The sequence below is a fragment of the Triturus cristatus genome, chromosome 2_2, assembly GCF_964204655.1.
Source record: "Triturus cristatus chromosome 2_2, aTriCri1.1, whole genome shotgun sequence".
NCBI lineage: Eukaryota > Metazoa > Chordata > Amphibia > Caudata > Salamandridae > Triturus > Triturus cristatus.
Genome location: NC_140582.1, coordinates 1171565701 through 1171587267, shown reverse-complemented (window position 1 = coordinate 1171587267; position 21567 = coordinate 1171565701). Strand labels below are relative to the sequence as shown.

At 51.5% G+C, this 21567-nt stretch overlaps 1 protein-coding gene across 11 annotated transcripts in view; it reads right to left on the bottom strand.

The window, feature by feature from the left end:
- Positions 1–21567, bottom strand: part of DYSF (dysferlin) — a 1012908-nt gene that overhangs the window by 483978 nt on the left and 507363 nt on the right. For all 11 annotated transcript variants that reach the window (XM_085642744.1, XM_085642751.1, XM_085642747.1 and 8 more), the window contains one exon: positions 512–704. In XM_085642744.1, the coding sequence (XP_085498870.1) occupies positions 512–704 (193 nt within the window). The remainder of the gene's footprint in view (positions 1–511; positions 705–21567) is intronic.

Sequence of the window (21567 nt, the reverse complement as noted above, 5' to 3'; positions counted from 1 at the left end):
GAGCGTGCTAGCTTATTCTCATCTCACTCAATGTCACCGCCTATGAGTCACTGCTGAGGAGAGATCGCCTAGTACACTGGAGAGTGCTCAATCATACTTGTCTCAATGGATGTCTCTCTATGGGTGATTGCTAGAAAGAGATCAACTCATAAGGCTAGGACGATCCCAGGTCATTCTTGTCTCACTCGATGTCACTCTATATGGGCCACTGCTAGAAAGACATCATCTTGTGCGGACGGATGGACACTAGGTCATTCTTGTCTCACTTGAACTCGCTCTCTATGGTCTCTGCTGGAAAGACATCACCTTGTACGGACTGGAGGGTGCTAGATTATACTTGTCTCACACAATGTCGCTCTGTATGGCCCTGTGCTGGAATGATATCACATTGTAAGTGTAGGTGTTGTGTCAGCTATCTGAGCTGCCTGAGAGAGCCTATGTCATCTCTGTATACTGTCCGAAACTCTCTGTTTCAGAAGAGTGGTCGTGCAGAGACAAGAGATCCCATTACCTCCTCGGCAAGAGCCTTCAGGCGCAAGAGCCAGTCGTCGGCCAGGTCCAGCACCGCCTGCAGGTCGGACTCTTCATTTTTCAGCCTCCACGCGGCCTCCACTATCTGATGCAGATTAATCCGGCGGTAGCGGTAGATGTAATGGTCCAGATGCGTGGTATTGGGGATGCTCTGGACATCAGGCAGTGACTCACTGTTTAAGAGAGGACAAAGAAAAACCTCTATGGATCAACCAGTTTATGATAAACACTTTTCTCTGCTAGAGGTATTTCTTAGGCAGCATGGCCATATGTTTGCTGCTTTATGCTATGGTGCACAATGCCAAGCCATGCTGTGTTATTTAATGCCGCAGTATTTGATATCATGCAACACTGTGTTGTGCTGCTCTATTCCAACCAGCATTGTAAGACATTATGCTGTAATATGCGCTACAATCCTAGTCTATGGTACAAACACTACATTATATTATGCAATGCTACCCAACACCATGCTGTATCACATCATGCTTTGCTACATATCCATACATTATGCTTTAATGCTCCCCTTATATAGGAAGCAATCACCTTTCACTTCCTGTAAATAACAAGACTTAAAAACATAAAACACATTATTCAAACCATTTTCTAACTGCTCCAAAACACTTACAGGGGCAGGAGGGCAATGTAGGCCTGTGACGAGGAGGTTCTATACTCTGAGCAATGAAGGTTACTGATAAGTAACCAGGCCACTAACTCGTCAATCATCTTCCTTGTGTCAGTCCTGACTGAGTGAGACAATACCCAAGCAGTAGCATCTACCAGGAGATGCCACAATCAAAAGCAAATTATACTACAGTGATAATTTTGATGCCAGAATAGAAGAAATAAGCTCAACAACACCCCCATACACTGCCGAAACCCCAACTCCCACTTGGCGATGGTAGTAATTCATGAAGGTATATTCTGATGACCAAGTGGCTGCCATTCACACATTCTTCATATATCTATATTCTTCATATACTTGAGCATCGTCCAGGAGACAGACATACCCCTACTTAATCTGCCTTGCACTGAGCCCTATAGTGCCTTATTATCATTCCGAACAGCCAAAACGATTGTCTGTTTCAACCATCATCTCAGTGTCACTGAAGATGGTTACAAACCTGGTCCAGAAATACCAAATGCCACACACAAGGCTTGGTCCTTTCTAAATGCAGCTCTTCTTGTAACATAAATTGTTAAATATCTATGTAATTCCAGTGTATGCATTCTTTTCTCTCTCTTCTGGAGAGGATAGGAATGGAAAATAGACTGGAAGCACCAAGTCCTGCAAAACATCCAATGGCACCTTGGGTACAAAGGCTGGATTTGGTCTCAAAATACCCTTATCTGGCGGAAAAAGCATAAAAGGATCACCACACAGCTCCCAAGTCACCAATTCTCCTTCCAAAACAAAGAGCTACTAAAAATATCACTTTATAAAAAATAAAGTTTGAATCTATATGCTATAAAGTTTCAAAGTGTGGATGATGAAGGACTTTACGCACTAATGGCATATCCCATAAAGGAATTGGGGAATGAAACACTGGCCTCTTCAGAGAAAAATACTTCTTAAAGTACGCGTTACTTACCTTCGGAAACGATGTATCTGGTAGAGATGTTGTCTAGCCGCAGATTCCTTAATTTAGAACATCCCCAGGCGTCAGACTGGATCCGGAAAACTTTTTTGCAGCAGTACCTCTGCCCCCCGGGGACGGCGCCACACGACCCCGCCCTGACGTCGTCCACGTACGTGACATCAGCGAGGTCATATAAGTCCCTCCTGGCGCGCTGACGACAGTTTTCTTTGGAGAAGCTTCTCCGCGACACAACGCGGAGCCACCAATAAAAAAACTGTGAAAGTATGGGAACAGTGTGTGATAGATGAAAATCCAGAAATAAATAAGGAGGATGGTGCAAGACACCATCGTAAAAGAGAGAATTAGACACTACCTACATATAGGTGAAAAAGCTGTGAGAAAGAACCTCGCAAGCTAAGCGAAGACCCTTCCCAAGTGCAACAAGGGAAAAATATCTCAACAGAGAGAAATAGACTGTTATTACCATGCAGAACAACAGACAAAAGTAGACTGTCAGTACCATGTAGAACTGTGCCGTCCAGCAAGAACGGAGCACAGAGAGAACAACAGTCCACCGCAGGAAGGTATGAAAAGTCTGGAACTGCCCCTATAGTAATGGAGGTCTGAAACAGGGATGAACAGATCCCCAAGAAGACTACTATAGAGGAGACCAGAACCCTGAGCCAATAGAGAAGGCGGGAAGGCAGCAGGAGAGAATAAGAAATGAAAAGAAATCGCCTGGTGAACGTCAATCAAAAATGCATCATTTTACAGGTAACAAACCCTTGAGAGGGAGACATCTGTATTATGGTAACAGAAACCCCTGAGAGGGAGTGAGCTGTATTATGGCAAATCTCAAAGAGACGCAACAATGTGAGTAACTATGAGAGAACAAGCATTGGCATAGCCAATAGGTCTCGCCTTTGGGACCTTATAAGTGTTTAGTTATCCAGCACAATATCCTTGGTGCAACAATATCAACTGTTGCATGGCTAAACACTTATAAGGTCCCAAAGGTGAGACCTATTGGCTATGCCAAGGCTTGTTTTTATTTGGTTAGTTAATGGCGCGATCTCGACCTATCCAGGGATGTAAATATACGCAAGTACATATTACTGTAACCATTTGAGGAGATTATAGGTGCAATAACTGCTGGTTAACACGCAAAAGCCAGACTAACTGTCAAAGCTGAGGAAAAGTAGTAAAGTGTGATTTCTTTCTGTACAGAAGGCAGGCAGGACATTAAGTATTAAATGTAACAAACTATGTTATGTTATTAGGACTTCTAAAGTGCAACGAATACCCGGAGATGTCTAGGCGCTAGCTAACAAGGCATTGAATGACTGAGGGGAGGAAACTGAAGGCCTAAAGAGAGGTTAAAAGCCAGGTCTTCAGCAGTTTCTGAAGGGCCAGTATGTTAGGGGCATTTTTGATGTGCCCCGGAAGTGCATTCCAGCATTTCGAGGCACACAACACAGAGCCCCTTCCGCCACAAGCTGCCCGATTGTAATGATTGTAGGTACTTTTCAAATGGAAACTAGCACTTTGTGCATTTAAATGAAATACTTCCAAGAGGTCTAAATTATACACCACACCGACAACAGCATGCAAGTGATGAGAAATACTCTTTTGGGGGGAACCTCGGCTCGCTCTATGTGTAGTTTTAGGAATTGGTCACCAAAGGGTTACAGATAGCTGTGCTCAAGCCAGACCCGGAAAGGCCTGCATTCTGATGCATGATAGATGCGGCCCTCAAGCTGCCACTCGCTTGAACCGGTGCCCTGCAGGGCGCCGGGGGATCTGAGCTGCGGCAGGGTTGGTGCCTCGCTGCTTATCTTATCAGCTGACAGCTGCGTTAATTGCGATGGCAAACAGCAGACTTACCCCGTGTGAAGGAATTTTGCTGGGGTCATGTATTGAGCAGATCACCGTGTCATATGAACCAGATACTCTTTGAAATTCAGAGGACATGGGCGCCGGGTGTCCGAATGACTGGCTGACCAGTGGCGTACTGACACTTTAACAGTTAAAATGTGCGCCTGTGGTCGGAGCAGCAATGGGAGGGAGTGCGCCTTGATTTCCAGGGGGGTGTTCATTAAAGTGAAGTGTGGAATATGCAGAAGTCTCCCCGCCACGCCAAGTGTCTGCAGGGTGCAGCACAGTACTTTTGTCACAAACCAGACCAGACTGTCTTCCCTTCAAGAGTTGTAAACTGAGACCTCCGGGGAGGCCGCCCGGACATCATCCACCGTCCCACTATCTGAGCGTACTCTGATTAGGCCGCTCCTTCACATGCAAATACTAGAGAGGGGTCGGGCCCTTGCCTTCAGCTTGCAACGACCTGCAAAGTATCCACCGAGCTCCCTTGTCTGCAGAGAACGGTTCCCCATTATCTGCAAGGGGCGAGCCTGGCTGGACACTGCCGCCCCAGATGATCAAACACTTCTTAAATAATAGCGTGCTTCAGGGAAAATGGCGCCTGTAATAAATAGCTTGTGCTCCTCATGTATTGTGCTCAGCAGAACAAAAGGCACGCCTTGCCCAAAGTCACAAGCAAATACCGAGCAGAAGCCTGCAGTCAGGTCAGGTTACCCGAGTGTGCCAAGTAGCCCTTTCACGTGGCAAACAGGCCAACAAGCCTTGGCATGAGCAGAGCGGGCCAATGTGCAAGACCAAGGGCAACAAATGTGTCAATGGATTCTAAAAGGTGGAAAGGTAAAATCAAAATGACTTCAGAACTATGAACATTTCTTACAAAAATAAAGTCGTCCTACTTCAGGTAATGATTCACGTGTAAAACATGGGCCACGAATTGACATTAATGCACAAATCATCACCACAACCAACTTAGGACATGAAACTTTTTTTCTTCCTACTCTACCTGCTAAACACGCAGAAGTCGTGGGGTGGCATAAACCCACAGAATTTAGCACATGCAGGTGCCGAAGCCAACAGAGGAACCGCAATCGGACCCGAAAAAACGTTTACACTGCAAGATACTCCCACCCGGAACTTGTTGGGAAAAGCATTGTGAAGCGGTGCATTAAAGCACACTTTCTACACATGGGCTAAAAAGCCACAGGATTTATACTCGTTCGGAAGGCTACCGATACTGGTGTCTGCTACAGTATTCAGGCTCCAGATTTCTATGCGGCCGATATTAATATCGTGAGCTCGAACATCAATGTGAAAGCGGAGCAGCCGCATGCACACCAGTAGCGCCCCATCTCAAACGCGCTCTCTCTGGCGAAAAACCTATGCAATAGGCTGTGGGCGGAGCAAAGGCGGGACATGCACCCGCCTTTGCCCAATTGCATGCTGTCTTTCTTAGAAAGACGCACGCAAAGCCCAATAGCCTGTGCGAAAAACAAAAACACACGCACAAGCGTGTGGTGAGCTTGGTGAGCTTTCTGAAGCCCCTTACTAAAAGTCTCGCAAGCAGCGCATGCACGCTGCTCTAGGCTCGACCTAAAAAACCAATGCCAACTGTAAAAGGGGGGCCAACAGAGAACCCCACTTGGCAATGTCCTCGCAGAACGGGGAGGCTGGGTGGACGTTAAGGAATCTGCGGCTAGACATCGTCTCTACCAGATACTTCGTTACCGAAGGTAAGTAACTCGTACATCTGATAGAGACATCTAGCCGCAGATTCCTTAACTTAGAATAGATACCACAGCCATACCCCAAAGGAGGTGGGTCTGTGACAGGACAACAGAAAGCGCCAAGCATTTGAGCTGGCAACAGAGTGACGGACAATGGGGAAGGCTGTGGCGGAACAGCCAGACAGCAACCCAAATAGCTCGTAAGAGCAAAAGATAATGGGATGCAAGACATCCCAAAAATGCCGTAATGGTGCTACACTATACCTGTATAAGCATGAGAGGTAGAAACGGCACCAGCCATATACCAGAACAAAAGAAAGAGAGAGTAGGAAGGACCACTCTCAGCTTAATGGCGCACTATGTGAACACCGACCAAAGGTTGAGAAGAAACATGAAGAGATGCAACCAGAGCCTACCAGTCTAGCCCATGAAAGGAAGGCCGGAGAGGCTACAGCCAAGAACCAAAGGTCATGAGATAGAATTAGCAACGGTCTTGGAATTGTAGGCGGAGACAAGAAACACGCCAAGCGCAAACCCAGTCCTAAAAGGGGGAACAGGGGCGAACAGTAACAATCTTAAGCCCACTGATGCAGGCCACCACAGAAACATGCGCAGAGCAAACAGCTACAGCGACCATAAGGTGGCAAAGCTAAAAGAAGCATAAGGCTGCTCGACCAGGCCGCGGTAAGACCAAGGTGAGGACCAACACACGAAATACAGAATGCAGAGTGTAGATCTAGGACGGATGACATTAGAAGAGCCGTCCCGCATGTCCAGCTGATACAAAATAGCACAGCCGAAGGAAGGTGCAGCGGAGGCACCAAAGTACTAACGCGTAGAAACGGAGGAATAATCGCAGAATGTTAGACCACACCCTCCGACTGGAAGGAAAGTAACCCTTGTCCAGAAGAGAGAATCGTTCAGTAACTGAACACGAAGAAGGGAGAAGCGGAAACCCGGGGGACCACCCCAGCAAGCGGAACGCAAAAAGGGGCCTTATTGGTAATGCCGCATGCATCACTGGAAAGGTCCCTGAAACATGGAGACTTCGGACAGACCTTGCAGCCTCGAAGAGAGGTGAAGAGTTAGGAAGAAGAGTACCCATGGAACTTGTATATATACCTAATTACAAATATATAGAGCAAAAACGGGTAAACTAGCCCCGACTATGCAACATCGTTGTAGAGGAACACATCTGGTACCGTAATGTCAGACAGAAGCTGCCGTTAAAGCGTGATGAACACCCCGAAAACCTCAGAGGGAGGAAAATTAAGCAAGATGACCAATGACAAAAAGATGACGGCAAAGCACCACATTGAGCACCGTACAATGGCAGAGAAGAGCACCAGAGGACGCCTAGAGGCCAAAGGAACTCGTAGGCCCAGTTGACATAACACAGCTATATAATAGCAAACAAGTACCCCACATGGAGTATGTACCCCCCTAACAACGGGGAACACGTTCATAAGGGCAAGCCACAGTCAGAGGAACAATCTGTGGAACCCTGCCACAGCAGGTTAACCGCCATTTGAAAACGCATAATGCATTCAAAGGATGAGAAATGAAAGGGTAATCACCTCCGACCATGGAAAAGGAAGACCTGAGGCTTACTATCAGCCTAAAAAACATAATGCATCAAAAGGATGCTGAATGAAAAGGTACCACCCCAGAACAAACGCCTGAGGAACACAGGCCTAAGGGGGGGTGGGTGTGGGGGGGGGGGGCGTTCGAAAGCCAGCAAGGAGGCGCTGGACAGCCGAGTCAGCGTGCGCATCAAACAATAAAACCCCATCAAAGGGTAAATTAACAAGACTCTTCCGTATATATTCCGGGACGACGCTATTCCGTAACCAAGCATGGCGCCGCAGGGCGACTGAACCAGCAATAGCCCGGCCTAAGGAATCATCAGTATCCAAGGGGGAGCGGATCGTAAACACAGCAAGGTCACAACCATTCCGGAGAAGATGAAGCAGGTCAACACAAGCGCCTTCTGTGCTGGTGGAGAGCAAAGACTCTGCAGAGTCCCACAGGGCAGAGGTAGCCCGAGCCAGGACACACACTGTATTTATTGACCGTAGCGCAGAACTAGTGGAGGCAAAGATGTTCCGACCCCATGACTCAAGCCATTTGGACTCCCAGGAGGGAGGAAACAATAGCCGAGGCAAGGAGGTAAAGCAGTTTGCAAAACAAACCCCTGCACGTCGGGATGCACAAATAAGCAGACCGGATCATGTGGAGCAGGACGGTGGTGGTGCAAGACCAAACGAGCCACTGGGTCACCAGAAGCTGGCCGAACCCAGGTGACCAAAAGGGCATTATAAAGAGAAGCTTCAAAGGGCAGAAGCGGCTCCACATTCCCTGACCCACGGTGAAGGACATCAAGTAAAGGGTTCACAGACAAGGGCACCGAAGGGGGCTGCATGTTCAAAATCCGAGTGGCCAAAGAGACCACTCTGAGAAAAGATGCACCAGCCTCGGTAGCCCTCCGAGGAGGGGATAGTAGCTCATCAGTAGGTGATGGCTGTAAGCTAACCCTCCCAAGACAGTGAGGGTGCAACCAATGCCCAACTGAAGGGAGCCCCATGGACGAATGGGGGTCCTGATGAGGCTTTTGAGGAGGCGAGGAGCCTGTCGGGTACAGGTGATTTTGAGGAGGTGGGGACCCTGCCGGATCCACATACTCTAAGGGAGGCACAGTCATGAATACATCCGGTGTCACTGGGCATGAGGGCAACGCTAAACTCTCTCCGGACGCCTCCGGAGAAGAGTCAACAGCCCGGCGTTGATGCAGCGCCAAAACCACTTTAGTAGACACCGACCGGGAACCAGTGCCCCTGGCAACAGAAGAAAGGGAGGTCGAGGACCTCGGCGACCTGCGCCGCAACTTACCAAGAAGTGGTGAACGACGGCTTCGGGCCCCAGAGGGCAACCAATGGCGAAACTGCATTGAAGAGGTCGTGGGACGAGACGACTCAGACCGGGACAGTTGTGCCGAAAGAAGCTTCATCCGGCGCTCCCGCCGGGACTTCGACTTAAGGTGATGGCAGGCTTCGCAGTCCGTGAAGTCGTGGTGCTCGCCCAGACACCACATCCAAATAAGATGCGGGTCTGTCGCGGATATTTGCCGCAGACAGGAAGTACAGGATTTAAAGCCTGAGGGCATCGCACACTTTTCCCGATGTGAAGCGTCGAAAAAGGGCCTGAAAACAGGCCAGAGGAACCGCACACTCCGGATCCGCGTTGTACGCGAAAAAGAAGGAAACTGACATCAGCGTGCCGGGAGGGACTTATATGACCTCGCTGACGTCACGTACGTGGACGACGGCAGGGCGGGGTCGTGTGGCGCCGTCCCCCAGCACGCAGAGGTGCTGTTGCAAAAAACGTTTCCGGATCCAGTCTGATGCCTGGGGATGTTCTAAGTTAAGGAATCTGCGGCTAGATGTCTCTATCAGATAGTCTAGTCACCAAGGAGCCCAAATCCCGAGTCTCAGACCCCCCCTAAATGCTCTGATTGCGGTCCTTTGGCTGCAAAGTGTGGAGACTGCTAGTCCCACTTCAAACCCTTCGCTTAAAAAACCTTTGCTCTTCAAAGGATCGCATGAAGAAGGAACGAGTGATCTCACAGAGGACCAGACAGAAAAAGACTTCAATAGCAAACATAAAGTTTCAGCATAGCTAGTCGGTTCAACTGCCTGATTGAAGAGGCTACCTCCACTGAACAACCCGGAGCCCACATATTTAACTCTTCAACCTCCAGACCCCAACTGGTGGTGCGATAGGGTTGACCTGTTGAGGGATGGTGACAACAGACGCGATGGACCCAGAAGGAGCACCCAAAGCGGAGCTACTGAAAACTGAAGGAGGAGAGGAGACCAATTTGGTCTTGCCCATCAAGAAACTACTCAGAGAATCTCCGGATGATCGGGCAGAAAACTGGGAATTGGGAGAAAGCATCCTCTGTCCATGCTTGGGGGACAGTTTGAGGCAGCAAAAGCTGGGGAGATGGGCTTTCTCCCTGGAAGCAAACAGATCTTGCTACGGGGTACCCCGTCTCAAAACTATCTTCTGGAACACCTGGAGCCCAGCACCATTGAAGTCAAGAAAAGGAAACAAATGACTGAGATTCTCTGAAAACAAATTCTCCCTCCCGAAAGATAGACTGCATGAAGACTGAAGAGATGGTTCTCTGCCCATATGCAGACCTTGTGAGTCAGTAAAACTAGGGAGGATAACCCCACCTCGGCACCTCCCGCTGGTGATTTAAACAGCTCCACTTGATTGTCCGTACGAATCATGACAGACTGATTGAGAGGGACTGGAGTGAAGGACAACAGGGCTATGTGAACAGCCTTCACTTCTTCCCAGTTGAAAGGAAATGTAGATCCCATCTGCCTTGCACCGGTTTGTCCTCCTGGACTGTTCCCCATCCCTTCCCACTGGCATCTGTCGTAATCCCCTTTGGAGAGGGATGAAGAAAAGGAGGTCCCCAAGTCAAGTCCACAGAATTACCAATATGGTTGGCGCCATCGCCCCCTGAACCACCAATCAATCTCTAGTTAGTGCTTCTAGCTTCGATAGCAGGAGTCTCAGATGGAATTGCACCTTCATTCTCCTATGATCTGGGAGGAAGCGTGTGGTCGCTGGGATCTTATGATGTAGCTGCGATGCGGTGGAACAGCATCACAGCAAAGATTCCAAGAATGACCAGTGCTTTCTGTCGTGCTGAAGGTTGTGGACGCTTATTGTATTCTCCAATAAACCTCATCGAGAAGCTGAATTTGAATCTGACTGGATTACTACAAAGTTCCTCTCGTCTGCAGCGTTGACTCTGACCACAATATATTGGACGGTCTTTGATGGGATCTGACAACATGTCTCCACGCTCAGAGGAAAGCCAAATCTGGCCTGTGTTTTAGAAATGATCTGGAAATCTTCTAATCCCTTAGGGAAAGAATGAGATGCAATCAGCCAGTCAACCAGGAAGGGTAAAATTCTGATGCCATTCAAATTAATTGTGCCCATTACTGCCGCCCGCGTCTTCATGAACGTTCTTGGTGCTGAGGCCAGGCTACATGTAAGCACCTGGAACTGAACTTGAACACAAAGTGCAGGAATGTCTGGGAGTCTTAGTGCATTGGTATATGTAGGCAAGGGCCTCAGATGTCTATTTGTCTTTTTTTCGTAGTTTTTTATAGTGCGAACTTGACCAGAAGGTATCAGAGCGCTTTACATGAGCACCAGTTGCGTTACACAAGGACACATTTATTTTTAGTAGGCACTAAGAGGTTAAGTGATTTGCCCAGAGTCACACGATGTTGAGCGTCATTGCCGAGACTCGAAACCGGTTCGGTTTGAATTGAGATCGACCCCTAGCCGTTAGGCTACATCCTCTCTATTGAGGTAAGGAATTCGTCCAGTCAGCATTCTGAACCTCTGGTAAGGCATGAAGAGGCATATTATCAAGCACGGCGTTAAAATTATCGCCGCTTTAAGCGGCGATAATGGGATTGATATGTGTAGCGGTCTAGTTGTTACCGCGTCACGCAGACGTGACGCCGGCACGGCACGTTGGCGCCGGATGCGCGCGCATAGCTAGCGCGGAGGCGGGGAGAGTGAGCGCGCTGCAGCGAGGGCACAGAGGGTTGGCCGGCGCTCCTCGGAGTAACTGCTTGTGTGATATCCCAATAAACACAGCGGAAAGAATCACACGTGTCTCGAGTGTTTTATGTGACAACTTTACAGTGGCGACGAGGTCGGGACGAAAACCGGACCGACGGGAAGCACAGCAGAGGGCAACACCCCACGTGGCCCCGTGAGTCGAAGGAAGACACGTTACCAGGCCACCAGGCCCGAACAGAACACCGCACAGGCCGCCTGGAGCGGGGAGGGAGCCACGGGACACGCCCTAGCCGACCGCGCTGGTCGAACCAAAGCACAGAGCAACCGAGGAGCGTGGCAGAGCCACGGAACAGCACCCGAACGACATACAGGCTGCAGGGACGACACCGTCCACAACAGCCACAAGCAGACGAGCCGCCTTCGCACGTAATCAGGCACAGAGAGCGCTGCACTGGCTACCAAAGAGGAAGAAGAGGGGTCCAGTGACAAGAGCCCCCAGAGGATCAAGCACACAAGAAACAACGATAACACCCCAGGTAGCCCCCCGAGCAAAGCTATTGACGGAACGAGCACCAAGGAAGCAAAGATGAGCTCCCCTGCAGGGTATGCGATTGCACCGGTGCAATTCCTAACGAAACCTGGTGAACCAATGATGAAATGGGAAGATTGGAAGGAATATATAGACAATTTTATAGGGGTCTTGGAGGACGAGAACGAAGAAAAATTCACCCCTCAGAGGAAAAAACGCATCCTACTACTAAACCTAGGGCCAGAAGGACTGAGGATATACAAGAGCCTGGTACCCACGAAGAGAGAAGACACAGACGACGATGTATATGCGCACGCGGTGGAGGCCCTAGATGAGCGATACCGCCCCACCGTATGTGTCTCAGTAGATAGATACAATTTTCAACAAAGGAAACAAAAAGTGGGGGAGTCCATCGAAGAGTACGTAGCAGCATTAAGGAAGCTAGCAGCCCCGTGCAGGTATGCACTGTGGGAAGACGAATTCATAAAGGACCAGGTGATCATGCACACCACCAGTGCAAATGTGCAAGACAAGCTATGGGCGAGCGGGGACACCACACTCAAAGAAGTAATGGTCATAGTGAAGAGGGCCGAACTCTCAAAGAGGTGCGCCGAGGCCACCAGGAAAGAGACGGTCACCCCAACCATGGTGAACAGGATACAAGAGGGAGACCACCGCAGGGACCAGAAACCCAAACCACCCATAGCCAAAGGGACCAGCAGATGGCAAGGGAAGCAAGCGGACAGCGAGAATAAGAAAACATGCTACAGGTGCGGAAGTTGGTCCCACGAAGCCCACGACAGACGGTGCCCGGCCTTCAGAGCAAAATGCATGCACTGCGGTATAATGGGACACTACGAGAAGGTGTGTCGGAAGAAACAGCAGAAAGGAGTGGTGAAATATATGGACCAAAGCACAGAAAATCAGGAAGAAGCCACGGAGGAAGAGGTGGTCACTGTCTTGTGTATATACGATCAGGTACTGAGCGTGGACGCCAAGAGATCCACCAAACCGGTCCTAGAGATGTCCATGGGCGGCATAACAATTTCGGTCGTGGCAGACACCGGATCCCCATTCACCATCATACAGAGAGCAGTGTGGGTAGATCAATTCCAAAATGAGTTGGGCCCTGGCCTGGAGAAACTGGACATACGACCGGTAACATATAATGGGGATCGCATTCCCATGCTAGGCTTCCGACGTCTACTGTTTGAGTTCAGAGGTCGATCAGCATGGTGCAAACTGTATGTGGCCGAGAAAGGACCCTCAGTCCTGGGATGGTTAGACCAGGGCGACCTGGGCATAAAACTCGACCCTGGGGGGAAGGAACAGATCCTGCTCACAGACCAGGAGGAATGGCCGGACATGGATCGATGGAAAAAGAACTACCCTAAGGTGTTCGGGGGCGCAGTAGGAAAAATGGAGAAATTCCAACACAAAATAGTACTTAAGGAAGGAGCCACACCAGTAGCACATAAAGTGAGGAATGTGCCCATTGCAGTGAGGGAAGCTGTCCAGACAGAACTTCAAGATCTGGAGAAGAAGGGCATCATAGAACCCATAACCTGTGCTGAATGGCTGGCGCCTTTGGTGGTCGTGATGAAACCCAACGGGAAGGTCAGACTCTGTGTGGACTTGAGGGAACTCAACAAGAACATAGTGGTGGAGAAATTTCCCCTTCCCAAGATAGAGGAAATGCTGGCGAGAACCAGAGGAGTCCAGTGGTACTCCACAATCGACCTCACGTCAGCCTACCACCAGGTAGCGCTACACCCGGACAGCAAAAGTCTCACATCGTTCATTACCCCGTTTGGGTGCTACAGGTTTTGTCGCATGCCGTTCGGACTGGCCTCAGCGGCGGCTGTCTTCCAAAAGATGATGCACCAACTGTTCAGAGACTGCAAAGACGTACAGTACTTCCAGGACGACATACTAGTGATGGGCAGAGATAGAAGGGACCATGACCGGACACTAGATAAGGTACTACGGACGCTGGAAGCCAAAGGCCTCACGGCGGAATGGTCGAAATGCCGTTTGGGACTACAGTCAGTGACCTATTTAGGCCACGAAATAGGGCAACAGGGGATCACACCCAAGAGGGAGAACGTGAAAGCCATTGTTGAAGCACCGCCACCCAAGAACAAGGAGGAGGTTAGATCATTCCTGGGGATGGCGGAGTACTACAGCAAGTTTGTGGTACAATTCGCATCCAAAACCTACAACTTGAGGAGGCTGACCAGAGAAAGCACGGTGTTCCAATGGACACCGGAGGCCCAAGCGGAATTTGAAGTCATTAAGAAGGGGATCCTGGAAGCAATACCACTCAAGGGGTACGACCCACAAGGCGCCACCATACTCATCACGGACGCCAGCGACAAGGGGTTAGGTGCTGTACTTATGCAAGACCGAGGAAGTGGGGACATGGAGACAATAAGTTTCGCCTCCAGAGCACTGACGGAGACAGAAGGCAAGTACAGCGTCATTGAGAAAGAGATGTTGGCGGTAGTGTGGGCCATGACGAGGTTCCGCCAGTTCCTATGGGGTACCCGATTCCTGCTCAAAACGGACCACAAGCCGTTGGTGAAGGTTTTAACATCTTGCGGACACGCCAGCGCCACGCCCAGGATATCGAAGATGTCCCTAAAATTGTTGGAATTCAGATACGACGTGGAGTACATCCCTGGCAACAAGAACCGAGTGGCGGACTACCTGAGCCGAGCGGCGGCCATGGAGCCGGGAGAAGAAGACCCAGCGGATAGAGGAGAGATGGTGGCTCTCATAGAGGACCAAGAGAAGATCATCAGCATACAAGAGTGGACGGAAGCTTATGAAGAAGATGCTGACCTAAGGGAGGCAAAAGTGCACATCACCCAAGGGTGGCCTGATAAGAAAAAGGTGAAACCCAACCTCAAACCCTTCTATGAGGTGAGAGAAGAACTGACGGTGGGAGATGAGGGCATATTCATTTACCGGGGAGAGAGAGTAATCCCCCCGACGAACCTCATCAACAGGTTGCTGGACTTATTGCATGTCGGCCATCTGGGGATTGGGAAACTCAAGGCCAGATCGAAACAGAACTACTGGTGGCCAGGCATGGACATGAGAGCAGAGAGACACGTCAGAGAGTGTCCCCAATGCCAAGGGGCCGACAAAACGTTGAGGCCCTTACGCCCAGCACTGGGGAAATTCGACACTCCCTCAAACCCCTGGGAAGTGTTGTCGATAGATATTTTAGGACCGGTGCTGGATGACCAGAGCGTACAGAAATATGTGTGTGTTCTCATCGACCGTTATTCCAAATGGCCAGAGATAAAAGTGAGTGAATCCATGGACACGGAGAACATCCTGGAGTTCTTATCGGAGACATTCACCCGCGAGGGAATTCCCAAGTCCATCTTAAGTGATAATGGGCCCCAGTTCAAATCAGAGAAATGGAACCAGTTCATGGAGAGAAATGGCATCTTGGTAAAGCACACGGCCATTTACCACCCAGCAGGGAACGGTCTAGTGGAACGATTTAACAGGGTGGTGATGGGAGCCATACAAGCGGCCATCACCTGTAACAAAGACTGGAAGAAGGCGGTGGAGAATATGGTATGGGCCTACCGAATAACGCCCACGAGTACGGGGTTCAGCCCGTTTCAAATATTGAGAGGGCGGGAACCCTTCACGCACGACAGCAGAATCTGGAAGGAGAAGGTAGTGACCAGTGAATGGTCTCCGGCGGTCGTAAGAGCAAATCTGGAGAGGGCACAAGCCATCTACACCAATAATTACAACAAGAGGAGGAGTGTGAAGGACACTCGGTTAGTGAGAGGAGAATGGGTGAGAGTAAAATTGGCTACCCTACAAAGGAAAGGAGACAGCAAGTACAGCAAGCCCATGCAGGTCAAGGAAGTGTACGATAGAGCGGCCCTGCTCAGCGAAATGAATGTGTGGTCGCAGGACCGCATGGCCCGGTGCAACAAGATATTGAGATGGGAGCAGTGGGAACCGGAAGGTGAAAGCACGAAAGACGTGGACGAAGGGAACAAGGCGAGTGGAAGTGAAGAAAGGGAAGAAGCGGAAGCTGGAGAGGAGCAAGTAGGAGATCAAAGGGGTGAGACACCAGAGGCAGATATGGACAGACCGAGAGGTAACATGAACAGTGGAGGAGAGATGAATGTAGGAGCAGAACGTGAAGAAACACAGAGCCAAGTGACTCGAGAGTGCAGTGGTAAGGTGACCAGGAGCGGTAGACAAGTTGTAAGGCCCTCCAGGTTCCACGACTTTGAACTGGACTGCGAATTGTAAGTGATTGAACTTTGGGTTGGAAAAAAGGGGAGATATGTAGCGGTCTAGTTGTTACCGCGTCACGCAGACGTGACGCCGGCACGGCACGTTGGCGCCGGATGCGCGCGCATAGCTAGCGCGGAGGCGGGGAGAGTGAGCGCGCTGCAGCGAGGGCACAGAGGGTTGGCCGGCGCTCCTCGGAGTAACTGCTTGTGTGATATCCCAATAAACACAGCGGAAAGAATCACACGTGTCTCGAGTGTTTTATGTGACAACTTTACAATATGCCGCAGAGAACTCCCATAAATGCCTATGTTGACACCAGAACAGGGTCTTCTTATGGGAGTTCTCTGCGCCATATTATCAAGCCCATTATCGCCGCTTTAGCGGCGATAATTTTAACGCCGTGCTTGATAATATGCCCCGAAGTTGACTTATTCAGATTCAGTACAGGTCTAAAACTTACGGGGGGCTTCTGTACTAAAACATGATTGCGCATCAGCCCCTCCCTCTTTTGCATTCTGGGACAGGAATAACTGCAGCTTTGATGAGGAGCGCTTGGATGCCCCGGGCCCCCGAGAGTGGAGCGCTTGAAAGGGGCGGTCGGTCTGAAATATCTGGGGCTTTGTTGAAAAAGTTCGCTCAATAACCCTCTTGAACCACATCCACTCCCCAGGTGTCAACATTTCTTACTAGTAATCATTTCGAAAAAATTCAAGGCAACTCCCCATCTGTGATAGGATTTTTCTTTTTTCTCCCCATTCCTGAGGTATAAGTTTGTCCTTAAAGAATAATTCGCGGATCGTACCAAAGTTGTGCCCTGTCGTTTAGCATTCTCTAAAAATAATTCCTAGAAATGGGGCTAGTCTCCTCCATTATTTGGGCGACACTTCCATCTAGTGTCGAAATATTGCCATAGCACCAGTTTCTCTTTGGCTTATTAAATCCGCGTTTTTCCTCTGTAGAGATAATATTGTACACAGTGATAGAAGCGCCACCATAACATTATCATTCACATTAACCACATTTAAAGAATTTTACAACCGTGTACTATATTAAAGTCTCGAGTGAGGGGTTCAGAAAGGCTCCTGTAGTGTTGGGCCTCAGGCCCACATTATGCTAATGACTGTACACGGACACCAGGCGAGCTAGTGGAGTAACTAGCCACGAGCACGTGCACAGGGCCAGACTGCAAAATCGGCTCTGTAACAAAACGGCCCCCAGGAGCCCAAAACCGGCCCCCACCCATGCGGTGCACCGGGGGATTGCCCGGTGCCCGCTACGGCCAGTCCGGCCCTGCACGTGCACCCGGGCCTTTTTATTGACGGGGCCACGTCACTCGTGGCACCCGTGATGGATGGGTGTGGGGGTGCAGTGTGTCTAGCCCTCGAGGGAGTGGCTGGTATGACAGCTTCCTGCGGAACACTAGAATGTGTCCCGCAGGACATCACATTCCTCCCCAACTTTAGTGAGGAACAAATAAAACGTTAGTCCAACCTGTGGGGACAAAACAAACAGTTATCTGAATACCACAGGGTCCAACAGTCTTCTGAGTCAAGTGGCAGGACGACGTCAGACAGGAACTGGTAACTTGACTTGCAGTGGGACCTTCTCGGCGGGCACCCGTAGTTTAACCTGAGGAGTTCAGGACACGACCGCTGGCCTGGAGACGTCCACTGCATACCGTCAGTTCACTGGTGATGACATGTCAGACGATCTTACATGGTTCCCACCTTGCTGACATCGGTGATGGTCTGTGGTAAGTTCTTTCAGTTCTTTACAGTGGATTGCGTCATGACCGTGGATGGAGTCTACAGTGAGAATTCACAGAGGTGTTGCGGGACCGACTGTCCCTGTTGAACTGCTTGGCTGTGACTTGTAACCTGTCGGTGGGGCACTGTCTCTTCTCGCTCTCCCGCCTGGGGAGACCCGTCGTCGGGGTTGCTACGGGACTGTAGGAGGGCTGTGCTGGGGTCCGTTTGTGTGCCGTCTGGGGGCAGCTGCAGGACCGCCGAGGAGCCGTTACTTAGTTGCACGCACAACCCTCACGGGTGGATGAGTCTTGGCCAAGACTTGCACTCGCTGCCGCGGTTCTGGTGTAGGCCAGGTTCACAGGTGGCTTCTGATTTCTTCTAGTCAGCTGGTGTGGCAACGGTGTCGGACTCCAGTCCATTGATACTCTGGGAGTGGTGTTTGACGCATGTGCTGATGGCTAGCGTGATGGCGGTTGCCAGCCATGTGGTGACTCGGGATGACAGGTGGTGGTGACTTGCTGGGAGAGCTGGATGTCAGGAGGGACTTGGCAGCCATGTGCCTCCGCCTTGCTGAGGTGGAGTGTCTATGGCAGCTTGACACGTAGAGTGTGGGGATCCTCTCTTGCCTGGCTTGGGGCCACTGCCAACTCCATCCTGAGGCAGTGTGGGGACGGACACTCAGTGCTGATCTTCACCCATGGCATCTGCAGACAGGAGCAGGGATGCCACTTGACTTAGACTGCCGACGCTTTGGGATGGACGGTCGCCTGGGGAAGCGTAGGGATGAGACGCGGTTTGCGCTTGCTGCGGCTTATGTCCGGTTCACTCATGGAGCTGTATCCAGGGACGTCGGTCCGTCTTGGTGGCTATCTGGTGTGTCGGGTGTGCTCTTGGCTTGCTGTGAGTCCTCGGTCTTCTCCTTTTGTTGGATTGTTCAGCCCACCTGTGTTCATCAGGTTTTCGGGGTGACAGGTTTGTCACTTTCCAATTTTCTTCCGAGGACATTGTGTTTGGACCTCGATGCGGCGCTGTTGTGGCACCGGCTTCTGCCTTCGATCCGGCGTGCTCCTTGCTTGCTAGGCGACGTCACGTCCGGTCACGTGTCGCTGGTTGTTGGAGCGCATGTAGCTGTGGTGGCCTGCCACGTGGGGTGTGCGACTCCTCTCTTGCCAATCTTGGGTCGCGGCCTACTCCGTCTTGAGGCAATGTGAGGGAGGACACCGTGTGTGGTCTTCGGCCTACTGCGGCGCTTCGCTCGGGCGGTGGAGACATGGGTGCTCTCCTATCAGCGTTCAGCAGTGCTTCTTTGTGGAGATGTCTTGTTCTTGGACGCTTACTGCTGGCACTTGGGGTGCCTGTGGTGTGGGTGGCGGTTGTGCCTGTTCACCAGTAGGGCGGGTGATGAGACCTCTTCACTGGCGGTGGCGTTAAGCAGCCACATGTGGTGCGTGCTCTACACCAGTCTTTCTAGCGCTATTGCTGGGGGCAGCTTCCTTTGAGACGTTGATGTCTTAGCTACTCGTCTATTCTTGCTAGTGGTGGCTGTCCGTGTGTAGCTCTGAGTTTCCGGCAGCTCTTTGCGGGGTTTGTCAGTCTCTCCCCATAATTTGCAGAGGTGGCAGGCAGTGCTCTTGTTTCTATGATGCTGGTTTGCACTGGTGCAGCTGGGGGCACCTTGGGGCTCTTGAGTGTGGCAGCTACCTGGAGACTTCGCTGTCTTCTAAGGCGTCCTGGCCGTTCTCACTTGCAGGGTGCAGAGGGCCACTCTATGAGCATTCTTCTCTGAGGGCGCGTCTTGCAGTGCCTGGTGCCGTCCGTCTCAGTTATTGGTCGGGAGCAGGCAGTCTTCCTGGTGGTGGCGGTGCGCACACTTGGATCTGTTGCCCGCCGTTGCTGGTTGGTTAGCAGGATGCTGTGCTCCCGTACTGCTGGTCTGTAGGGTGCAGTGCAGCTACCCTGATGTCGGTCGCGGTGGGCAGTCAGTGTGCTCGCCCGCTCTGTGGATGCGCCGGTGTGGATATTCCTACAAGGATCACGTTGAAATCTCCTTTTGCAAATCCTGCCCTTCTGGCAGGGTAGTGTGGTGTCCGGGTCTCTCCTCCGGTCCGTGGTGCTGCCTGGGCTGATGGTCGCGGGGCACAGCTGGCTAGCCATTCTGGCCAGTCAGTCTATCCGACTTTTGGCGCGTTGCGTCTGGGGAGCTACCAGGTGGCGTCGTGGTTGTCGCGCTGGCTTGCCTTGACTGTTGCAGGTTTTGAGCACTGTCGGGGTGGCGCAGGATTCTGTGCTGTGGCCTACTGTGGGCTGCAGTGTGGGGTCAAGAACACTGTGTGGTTCCCTTGGCACAGGGGTATGGCTGGCTGCCTGCTGTGGCTACGCAGTGTGTCCGTTCTTCAGTGTGCCCTTTCTGGAGGAGCACCCTGTGTTGTTTTCCTATTGGGGTGGCCTTGCGCATGGGTGTGCACCGTGGTGCCTGGGTCGCCTGGGGTGTTCTAGGGTTAGTGCCTTGCTGGGCTCCCGGGTGCTGGAGCTCTTCCACGGAGTCCTGCATCCAGTGGTTGCTCTGACTCCTAAGATGCAGTGTAGGCACATGGCCGCTGGGTGGCGCTGCATCCTGGTGGGTTCCTTCTGGGCCACGGCAGCTTTTAAGTGGGGCAACCCTTGCTGTCGCTCTGTGCTCCTCCCTGGCGCAGACACGCTGCTGCTTCTGGCACTGAGCAGGCGAATCCTGGTGTTGTCCTGCTTGTAGAGCGTCCTTGCAGGCTTTAACAGTGTCTGGGTGCTGAGGGACTAGCGGGCGCTAGGGGCTCTGTCGGCGCCTGCGGCGTGCCATAGCTACCATTCTGAGAGCAGGCCACACGGAACCAACAGCACGGGCAAGAGTTCTTTTTTTTTGGGGGTGATGGGCGAGGGGCCCCAAGACCCCCGTGAGGATTTGCTAGCAACGTCTGGAGGAGCGTCTGGAGAAGAAGAGCTCAATCACCGCCTGGTAGGGACACCGCTCGTTCAAGGGAGTGCACTGCGGCACTCTCGCTGTTGTTAGTGGGCGGGGAGGCTTGCTGCTGCGTTGAGGGTCTCATGGGCAGATTGTCTGCGGAGGCGGCCGCGAGACAGCGCTCCCCTCTTTCTTCTCTCCCAGTGCCGACTCAGCGAGCGGGACAGCCTGTGGGATTTCAGGGCTCGCAGCGTTTGACTGACCTCGGTTGTGTTGCAGTCCGGCTCCGGGGGTGCAGTGTTGGCAGTGCGTGGGCATCAACGGGCGCCTGCATAGACTTCCGCAGCCGGTCCAGAGAGTTGGTGTCTTTCGCCTTCTGCAGCACGGCTACGGCCGCCGTGTCGGCGATGGGGCCATGTGCGAGCCCCTGTGCAGACAGCACTAATCCTCTCGGAGCAAGGAGGCGTGAATGGGCGACTCAATGGTCACACATCTCTCCTCCGTCACGGGTGGTGTGACAGAGCGCGCTGGGGTGCCACATGCTGGGATTCTTCTTCCCCCTCACACGGAACAGCGAAGAGCAGCTCAGCAGGCTTGCGGGTTCAGCTACACGCATTGTCGCCAGTGTAGTGTTGGGCCTCAGGCCCACATTATGCTAACGACTGTACACGGACACCAGGCGAGGTAGTGGAGTAACTAGCCACGAGCACGTGCACCCGGGCCTTTTTATTGACGGGGCCACGTCACT